The sequence below is a fragment of the Narcine bancroftii genome, chromosome 2 (assembly GCF_036971445.1).
Source record: "Narcine bancroftii isolate sNarBan1 chromosome 2, sNarBan1.hap1, whole genome shotgun sequence".
NCBI classification, from domain to species: Eukaryota; Metazoa; Chordata; class Chondrichthyes; order Torpediniformes; family Narcinidae; genus Narcine; species Narcine bancroftii.
The window spans coordinates 76,714,697-76,725,297 of NC_091470.1; the positions used below are offsets into that span (position 1 = coordinate 76,714,697).

At 43.9% G+C, this 10,601-nt stretch overlaps 1 protein-coding gene across 1 annotated transcript in view; it reads right to left on the reverse strand.

Annotated features, from left to right (window-relative positions):
• Positions 1-8,702, reverse strand: part of ltk (leukocyte receptor tyrosine kinase) — a 96,436-nt gene extending 87,734 nt beyond the window's left edge. Inside the window, exons 1-3 of the mRNA XM_069915493.1 lie at positions 8,525-8,702; positions 8,067-8,177; positions 2,171-2,260 (exon numbers count right to left, since the gene is read on the reverse strand). Of these exons, the coding sequence (XP_069771594.1) occupies positions 2,171-2,260; positions 8,067-8,177; positions 8,525-8,702 (379 nt within the window). The remainder of the gene's footprint in view (positions 1-2,170; positions 2,261-8,066; positions 8,178-8,524) is intronic.
• Positions 8,703-10,601: the final 1,899 nt, after the last annotated feature.

Here is a 10,601-nt window from a genome sequence, read left to right on the forward strand (position 1 = left end):
CCCTCTTTTCCTGTCTTTCCAGTTCTTCCACCCTCCCAGCCACCTCTCCTCTCCTTCATTGTTATTGTCCTCTCTCTCCCTTCTCCACCTATCATCTCACCAACCCCACCTCCACCCCCCAACTCTTTTGTTCAGACGCCTGACGGCATTTTCTCATACAGTACAACTATGATCATCCAAAATCTGATCCTCCAAAGTCCTCATTTATCAGGTCTTTTCAGAGTCGAACTGACCAGGGGCGTTAGGCCTCTGGCACCGGCAGCAGAGCAGCAGACCTTGGGCTCCCAGCAGCAGTGGGAACCTTAAGCTTCCAGACAAGAGAGGGGCCCTAGGGGTCCTGGCATGAGAGGGGCCTCGGTGTCGGTGATGGCTAGCATTTTTTTTTTGTGAGAATTGAACATTACTTTAGTGTTTAAAAAAACCTTCCCTTGTTGTTTGTTGTTGTTTCAACACTGTTACAAATGATTTGCTACTGGGCTGTTTTAAAAAATGACCAGTTCTCCAAAAAAAATTGTTTATCTGAAATGGGCCCGGTCCCGACCATTTTGTATAATCGAAGATGTAGAGCATGAAACGTTGGTTCTGTATCTTTACCTTTGCTACATAAAGGACACCGTTTGACCTGTTGAGCGTCTCCTGCATTTAGTGTTTCTGTGTTGTAGAACTCCATGAGCCAATGACCTAGTGATCGTTTTGAGAGGGCAGGTGCCGTACATTCGAACAAGTGTGTTGCTTTCAAGAATCGTTGAAGTAAAAAAAAGGAAAGGTGGAAGTGGATAGATAAAGGAAGGAAACTCCAAATTTTGGCCTGAACAAGATGGTAAGGTGATGGAAACAGCAATTTCACAAGAGCCTGGTGACCAAAATTTTGGAGGATTAAGATGATAGCTTTAAAGAATTGACTCATAGCAGACCACAAAAAGGAAGTAGAGTTATGGAATGGTGAGATTGTACAAGGATTTGAAGGTATAGGGGTGAATTTTAAATAGCATTGGGATAATAGGTAAATGGGACAAAGATGGAAGGAAGGGTTTATTGCCATCCACTTAAGTGCAATGAAAGTCTTAATTGTTTCAGCTTCCCAGAAACAGAACTGTATTAACAACAATTTAAGTAATACATAAGATGCCATGAGGAGAAAAATATTTATTTACTTTATTCTTCTCATTTTAAAATGTTCACAGTTGAATAAGTAAATAATTTGTCAGTTTATTATCAGATGCCAGTGAGGACACAGATAGCAGAGCTTAGGCTAAATAGAGCTCAGAAAATTATAGACGACCTTTTCCATCCAGTGCACAATATCTTTGACCCACTACCAATAAAATGGAGCTACTGGAGCATCAAATTCAGGACTGCCAGGCCGAGAAATAGCTTCTTCCTGCAGGCGCGAGATTGACTAACGGGGCAGCATGGTTAGTGTAGTGGTTGGCACAATGCGGTTATAGCACCAGCATTTGTGACCGGAGTTTGAATCCTGAGCTGTCTGTAAGGAGTTTATACGTTCTTCCCATGTTTGCATGGGTTTCTTCAGGGGGCTCCAGTTTCCTCCCATTGTTCAAAATGTACCGAGGTGGAGGTTAATTGATTGTAATTGGGCGGCACGGGCTGGTGGGCTGAAATGGCCTGTTACTGTGTTGTGAATTTAAATTTTAAAAATGATCTTGTAATCAAATAAATCTCAACATACATTATATATTAAATTATATCTTTATGTAGATATGTGGTTATTATATACTGTACATGCATGTGTATGCTCAGTGAACCACAGAAAAGCTGTTTTGTTGGATTGTAGATGTACAGTAAGATCATAATGAATTTGAACACAAGCATTAACTCGATAAACCAGGTAAATATGGTAATATAATACCATGTGGCCCAGGTACATTCCCAACACAGCGCTAATTTCAGATGATGTGATGGTTACAAAAGTGTGGCACACATTCTGGTCTGGAAATTGCACAATACATCATGGTGTCTAAATAATGTCCAAAGTAATGGACATGATAGCTGGCCAGAAACTCTTGCTGATCACCGCAAAACTCTGCAGCTCTGTTATGAGGTTCACTGAAAAGGCACGTTCAGCTCCTCTCACGTTCGTAAGGTTGCTATGTTTGTGCATTAAATCCACCCCAGAAGGTGGTGGTGCCTTTTTCAATAACATCATTACCTGATGGAGCAACATCTGGCATTGGGTAGAGAAATGGCAGATCTTCAAGATGGTGTACTGATTCACCCTCCAGGGTCACCGATTCTGCATCTGGGAAGGTAACAGATAGACTGAAACAGAATAATAGAGTACTTTAAAGAATTGACCCATAGCAGCCATACAATGCTGATGAATGGGATTGATAACCATAGCAAAGTACGTTGAACCTCTAACATATTGAAAGTACATCAGCACCGGAATGTGAGATTATCGAAAGAAAGCAGGCAATTCAGCCGTTTAACCCTGTTCTCCCTTCAGTTTCAATTACATTATAGCTGTTCTAATCTTGGGTCCAGATTATTGAACTCATAGCTTTGATGGACTTCACAAACCAAAAATAGAAAATGGGACTTGCTTTAATATCAGAGGGAATTGGGTCAGCACCAAAGGGTTTGCACTGCTGACTAGACTGTAGGTTTGGTTACTGGTTGCAATGACATGAGATTGTTATTCTTACAACAACTTACTTAGAATTTACAGCAACATTTTCTTTAACCTTTCTATTCTATATTGATGTTTTTTCTCAACTCAAACCCCTATCTTCCCTTTGTTTATTGAATCTTTTCAGCATTGATTTCTATTTCTTTCCTCCTTGTAATATCCATCCAGATCCCCGTTAACAACATCTCTACTATTCCCTTCAGGGACTTCTCCGAACCCACTGCTGAAGTCCGTGGATACGGTCTTCTACAAATGGTCCCTAGGTCAAGATCCCAACAAGTAAAGAGCTATCTCTAAATATTTACTTTCAGAATCTTCTAGTATGGCAATATGACAAAGGTTTACCAGCGAATCTTTTCCAGAGAACAGAAGCTGAACCAGAGAGAAAATTGGAACAGGAGATGATGGCTATGAATGAAGAAAGGCATACCTTATTTACTTGGCATTTTGCAGCATATTTAAAATTGTCAAATATTTCCAAAGTTAATTCAGAGGAAGATATTCAAATCAAATTTATGAACCCATTTAAGAAAAGCTGATTGCTTGGTCAATGTGTTAGGCTTCATTGCGTATCTGAAAGGAATAAAGAGGTTAAAATGCTTAAGGAATGGCAATGGCCAGGGTTTTGGTAGCCGAAGAAATGGCCTGCCTCTGGCGGACCAACTAAACCCAAGGGTGCACAAGAGGCCAGGTTTCAAAGGTTGCTGGCCTCAAGAAGACTACAGAGGTAGAGAGGAAACCAAATTGGACTTGAAATCAATTAATTTAAATGTCCTTTGGGGGGTGGGGGGAGATAATAGATGAAAGTTGCTGTGTATAAAATAGACCACAGGGTAGATTTAGAAAATATGAAGGTGGAGATTTCAGCTGCAGATACGATGAGGTTGTTACAGAGGTGGAAATAGAGCTTTAGTGACAGCTCAAGTGAAAACATGTCACTATCTACACTATCATGCCTCCTTTGGATCTTGTACATTTGAATGAGGACACCCCCCATGTTTTTAAATGCCACAAGATAAAGACTCAAACTGTCCAACCTTTCTTGTTGGGATTATTCATCACAACAATTAATCTGATGAATCTCCTTTGGATATCTTTGTTTCGGGAAGGTCTGGCCTCACTCACATTCTGTTTCTTTCTTTGGCTTGGCTTCGCGGACGAAGATTTATGAAGGGGTATGTCCACGTCTGCTAATGCATGTTCACATTCTGTACAATGGGATGAAACCTCCCTATTTTTAAACTCCTAGTCCTTGGCAGCAAAAGTTGATTCATTTACCAGGAAGGTGGACGGAGCAGGGGTAGTAGCTTCTGTCTGAGTTTAAAGTCGATAGCTTTAGATTTCCTAGAATTGTGGGTCTCTCGGTTAAAGCAAAGCCATTATAGCTCCAGCAGGTTTTATTCTATCCCTGCGTGTAAGGAGTTTTTACATTCACCCCAAGGCTGCGAGGGTTTCCTCCGCATGCTCTGGTTTCCTCTCATGTTCCAAAGATATTCAGGGTTAGCAGGTTAATTGGTTAAATGAGTGTGACTGGGCGGCTCATGCTCGTGGGCGGCTCATGCTCGTGGGCGGCTCATGCTCGTGGGCGGCTCATGCTCGTGGGCGGCTCATGCTCGTGGGCGGCTCATGCTCGTGGGCGGCTCATGCTCGTGGGCGGTTCATGCTCGTGGGCGGCTCATGCTCGTGGGCGGCTCATGCTCGTGGGCGGCTCATGCTCGTGGGCGGCTCATGCTCGTGGGCCAGTAGGGCCTATTACTAGAGCGCATCGGATGCCCCCCAAAGTTCCTCAACATGGTTATCCAACTGCACGAAAACCAACAAGGTCGGGTCAGATACAGCAATGAGCTCTCTGAACCCTTCTCCATTAACAATGGCGTGAAGCAAGGCTGTGTTCTCGCACCAACCCTCTTTTCAATCTTCTTCAGCTTGATGCTGAACCAAGCCATGAAAGACCTCAACAATGAAGACGCTGTTTACATCCGGTACCGCACGGATGGCAGTCTCTTCAATCTGAGGCGCCTGCAAGCTCACACCAAGACACAAGAGAAACTTGTCCGCGAACTACTCTTTGCAGACGATGCCGTTTTAGTTGCCCATTCAGAGCCAGCTCTTCAGCGCTTGACGTCCTGTTTTGCGGAAACTGCCAAAATGTTTGGACTGGAAGTCAGCCTCAAGAAAACTGAGGTCCTCCATCAGCCAGCTCCCCACCATGACTACCAGCCCCCCCACATCTCCATCGGGCACACAAAACTCAAAACGGTCAATCAGTTTACCTATCTCGGCTGCACCATTTCATCAGATGCAAGGATAAACAACGAGATAGACAACAGACTCGCCAAGGCAAATAGCGCCTTTGGAAGACTACACAAAAGAGTCTGGAAAAACAACCAACTGAAAAACCTCACAAAGATAAGCGTATACAGAGCCATTGTCATACCCACACTCCTGTTCGGCTCCGAATCATGGGTCCTCTACCGGCATCACCTACGGCTCCTAGAACGCTTCCACCAGCGTTGTCTCCGCTCCATCCTCAACATTCATTGGAGCGCTTTCATCCCTAACGTCGAAGTACTCGAGATGGCTGAGGTCGACAGCATCGAGTCCACGCTGCTGAAGATCCAGCTGCGCTGGGTGGGTCACGTCTCCAGAATGGAGGACCATCGCCTTCCCAAGATCGTGTTATATGGCGAGCTCTCCACTGGCAACCGTGACAGAGGTGCACCAAAGAAGCGGTACAAGGACTGCCTAAAGAAATCTCTTGGTGCCTGCCACATTGACCATCGCCAGTGTGCTGATATCGCCTCAAACCGTGCATCTTGGCGCCTCACAGTTCAGCGGGCAGCAACCTCCTTTGAAGAAGACCGCAGAGCCCACCTCACTGACAAAAGGCAAAGGAAGAAAAACCCAACACCCAACCCCAACCAACCAATTTTCCCCTGCAACCGCTGCAACCGTGTCTGCCTGTCCAGCATCGGATTTGTCAGCCACAAACGAGCCTGCAGCTGACATGGACATTTACCCCCTCCATAAATTTTCGTCTGCGAAGCCAAGCCAAAGAGAAATCTGTTACTTGGCAAGCAGTCCAATAATGAATAAAAACACAGGAAACTGCAGATGTTGGAATCTTGAGCAAATAAAGAGAAGCTGAAGAATGGAGTCAAGGCAACAAACAGATCATTTCTGCAGGTGGGGGATGCAGAGCAAGATGACAACAGATATTGATTGGATAAAGCCAGCTGTCATCAGTCTCCTTATAGACTCTAATATTACATTTTCACATGGAATTAAATCTTAGGGTGTCATTACTTCTTGTTCAATGAGGGCTGACAAGTGTAAGGACAGCAAGCACCTTGTGTCCTTGTTTGGACACTGTGTCTGAAAGATGTTGCATTTTTTAACAGGACTCTTGAGTAATATTCAGGGAATTGGAGTGGATAGATGTGGTGTGCTTGTCAGTTATTCTTCTCCCTGTGCAGCTTCCATCAATCATGAAGGTTCTGACTAATGGCTTTACCCTCTCTTATGCCTCCTTAGCACAAGCAAGTCCTGTCGGAACTCCTTCGTTCAGCTAATTTGGAGTTATTTTAAGAAATGGTTTGATAGAAACCTCTTTAAAATTTACCCTTAAGGAAGTTTAACTTGCAAAAAATTTTTAAAGTTCATCGATATGACACCTGAAGATGCCCCCGTATACCACAGATCAAAGTGCTTTTGAAGCAAGAGTCTTGTTCTTGCACAGACAGTCATGCTGGCAATATTGTAGCATTAATTGATCCAGTAAATGGCAAATAAACAGTCCATCTGATGGTTGATGTGAGTATTGCTCAGAACTTTGGCAAAACTCCCTGATTTCCTTCAAAATACTGCCCTGGATGTTCTGTGCCCATGTGAGTGCTCAAGCCATGTTCTGATTTAACTTTCCTTTTGATAGCCCTCCCCAGTACAGCAGTGTTAGCCTGAGATCTCGTCCTCCGATATCATTCATCCCTTGAGTTCATACTGTTACGAGCCCAGAGGACCCTAAAACCCAGCAGCAATAGAGACTCACCAAGACAAATGGTTACTTCAACAAAAGTTGCTTTTAATTATCTTTAAACATGAAAACAGAATCAAACTTTAACTTATCACTATTGACTTACTTAACCTGACTTAACCCCCATCTAATTCTAAATGCACGTGTGTGTAATGTGTTTGTAAGTTCAGAAAAGTTCTTTGGTTCACAGTCCAATCTCACTTCACTCCTCCAAGTTCACTGGTTGCAGGCAATTCTTATACTGTGTACAGAATTTAACATTTATAAAGTTCACCAGGCTTTGATGCTTGAAAGGTAAATGGTTACCGCTCAGGAAGGTTCTTGTCGGTTTTCAGAGAGAGATTTGTTGTTCACTGGACATCCACAAGTGATTCCTTTTAATCACCCACATCAGTGTCATGCCAAAGAAACTTGCCCCATCAGGGTTTTCAGGTCACCAAAGAGTTCCTTTTTGTCTCTCTTATTTCAAGTGAAACATTAGGCAGCCAGTCCTCTCCTCTTGTATGGACCACAAGGGCTTTGACCAAGCTGAATTAAGCACTCACAACCTGTCTTCAAAATGGGGTTTCCACAAGATTTCCAGCTTGTCCTGTTCCAGTCCCAGCTGCTGCTGCTGAACTCAAACTGCAGAACTAGATTTTCTCTCTCTCACTCACTCACTCACTCACTCACTCACTCACTCACTCACTCACTCACTCACTCACTCACACAGAGAAAATCCTGTTTTTCTCTCTCTGCTTGCAAAACCGCATGACCCTCTTAGAACAGCAACCTCCACTCAGACAGACTGCGGCTCCAAATCTAATCTTCCGAGTTATTTCATTTGTTCCTTTTCCAAACAACAATCCATTAGTGAAGTCCATTGGGCACTCCTCAATGCTTTTGCAAAGGCATTCGGAGTCAGCCTGTCTGGCTTGCTTCAGTATTTTAAAGGAGATCTGTTTTAAAGTGTTTGCATGTGACTTACACTAAAAAAAACCTGCCACACTTTACCTCCCAAAATCATATCTAAATACAATATAAAACACAACATATTCTGTCACAGTGGGACTGTCAGAATGAGTGAGAAAGAGAGAGACAGGAAAAAAGGAGTCAAGCACACAAATGGACGGAGGAAGGATATGAAACTTTCAGTCCCAAAACCTGCTACATGCCACCCTGAAAAACCCAGCTGTCTGCTGCTCTTGGAAAGCTAATAGAGATGACCCATCATTTCACCTGAGGGTGTGCATGAAAGTATTTTTATCAGCTGTTCTGTGAGATGAAATGACACTTCAATTGACTACCTCCCCAAAAGATTTCTGCATGGATTCCTTTGTGGACAAAGCTTTTCTCTGTCAGCTCCTCCTGCCTTGTGCCTGATCCCCGACCCCAGTCACTTACCGTCGGCAGCAATCCCTCCTGATGGGTGAGTTTCCAACTGGCTTCGTGCACCGAGGTCAGTCTGCCCTGTTGCAGTAGATCCCTTGCTGGAATGACTCCCAAAGCCTGCCACTGGAAGAGAATTTACACAACTGTGTGAGACTTCAGAGCTTTGCCAAATCCTTTCACCCACCGCACTTTGGCAGTACATCACGCAGCGTACGAAAGGCTGATCTGGTTTACGTGCTTTGGCCAACAGACACTATCAAACAGAAAACGAGCACTGACGTCAGACATAAGGGCAATGTTCATTCATTTTCAGCATCAGGCCTCATGCCCAGTCCAACTGAAAGGGATCGGTCTTGGGAACCAGATGATGGATTTCATCACCTTATATACTTAACTGCTGTCAACCTTAATGCTGTTTCGCATAAAAGTGTAAGCAAAGGAACCAAATGTGTCAGCTATTTTCCTCTCACTTCTATCTATGTAACCTTTGACGTTTCTCATTGGCCGCCCACTGTTCTGATTTCCAATGTTTACTTTGCTCGATGATTTTGGGTTCAAATCCCCTTCGGAGTACAAATCTAGTGAAAATTTTGTATTTATCCTATCCTTATTATGACACAAGGGAGTCAGATGTCTCGTTGTCTCCATGCCAGCTCCCAGCTCCTATCAATCCCATTCTCTCTTTCCCCAAACATGTATATGTATACAACATAAATGTGTAGTCCTGCAACTTGCTTTCTCTCGCATGATCATCAACCAAGCCAGGACCAGCACTTTACAGTAGCCAATTGATCCGAGCACCGAAATGAGATCAATGTGGTCTCAGGGAAGCTGTGCACAGTCAGCACTCAAGGTCAGGATTGAACCCAACTTTTGGGAGTGCATGGCAGCTGCACTAACTGCTGCAGCATCCTGTTGACTGAGTGCTCCAGTTGAGGATGGGATGTTATGCAAAGGTTAAAAGTGACGGATTCTAAGCAAAATTTTGGAGACAATTAAGTGGGCCGTCCTTGATGTCTTGCAATAGTATATCCCTCAATCAATAATGGTCACAAACACACCTTGCTAAACAAATTGTCTATTGCAGTTTCTGCATTAGAAACAAGTGAGGGAACTTCAGTGTTTCAGGACATCCTCAGCTTGAAAATTCTCGTCACAGAGTTATGCTGACGTCCATGTGAGTATTTCTTCAACAGGAGTGGAAAGCCAGGAGATGGAGACACGTTCTCTGTGCTCTTATGAAGCAACCAAAGCTCTAATCATAATTGGGCCATTTAAAAAGTTGTCTGAGAAAAGTTCCAAAGCTCAGCTTGGGACCTCATCTTTATGCCTCCAGCTTTTTTCATTCAAAGAGGTTGACTGCATGCCCTCTTCATCAAATATCCTCATTATATTGGTAAAATGCCTCGGTGAATGCCGCTTCAACATAAATTGGCTCCCTGTCACCTCTCCAAGGGGTCCCCCGCCAGCTTTCCCATGGAACAGTTTCTTCCTCGTTGCACCACGTGACCAAGACAGAATCCTGGCTTGAGTAATGCTATTCAAAGAGCTGGATGACTTTTACAACTCACTACTTGGGATTTTAATTAACAATCTAAAGTAGAAAAAAAGTAGAATCCATTGCCAGAGATTGGCTCTGCAATCTTACAAACTGCAACCCCCCCCACAACCAAACCCAACACCCACTGCGATTCCTGAAAGCTTTAGCATGCCAACATGGCGCAGTGCCAGGCCCATGTTCTTATGCCTCTTGGAGCCTCACACAACACCTTACATTTACTTAGCCTGACTGCCAGATTCAGCAAGGTTCTGGTGGGGGGTGGGGGAGAGTGGGGGGCAGAATTCAGTCCAGGTGTTGGATTTTCTTTTCTTGGACACACAGATTCCTCTCTCAACTACAAGCTCCTTTCCGGCTGAGGCTACATTTTAATAGTGCTTTCAAGGTTGATTAATGTGGAGTCTGGTTATGATACAATCACTGCTAGTAAAAGAGGAGTGTTTTGTGTTTTGTACTCGCTGCATGTATGTACATAAATCCTTGACGGTGAGTGACTGAGAGGAACACACAGAAGGAAGCGAGAAAGTGGTGGGGGTGGGTGGAGTTGGGGGTGAGAGAAAGAACCTTTTGTTGGGGCTCCTTCTGAATAACTGACAACATGATGAATTAACCTCACAAAATGTAACAAAAGGAGAGGACATTCAACATTAAACTGCCTGCATCTGTCCACTGACCAGCACAAGCAGATCTGTCAGATTAATCCCAACCCTTCATCCTTTTCGAACTGAATGTTTAAACTCTGTGAGATGCAAACAGATTCCACATCTGGATGCCTGGAAGGCGTAATGTGAGGAACCCTGACCCTAACTTCAAGAATTCCGAAGCATAAATCCAGCTGGATCAAGTCCAGTTTTGCAGTTGCAGGTTCATTCTTGCATCCCAAGTACCTGGGTAGCCAAGGTGGAGCAAATCAACATCACAGATTATTCCAACAGGAAGCTCAAGTACCTCCACAAGTGAATCAGGAATCAAGAGCAAGTTGCACTCTT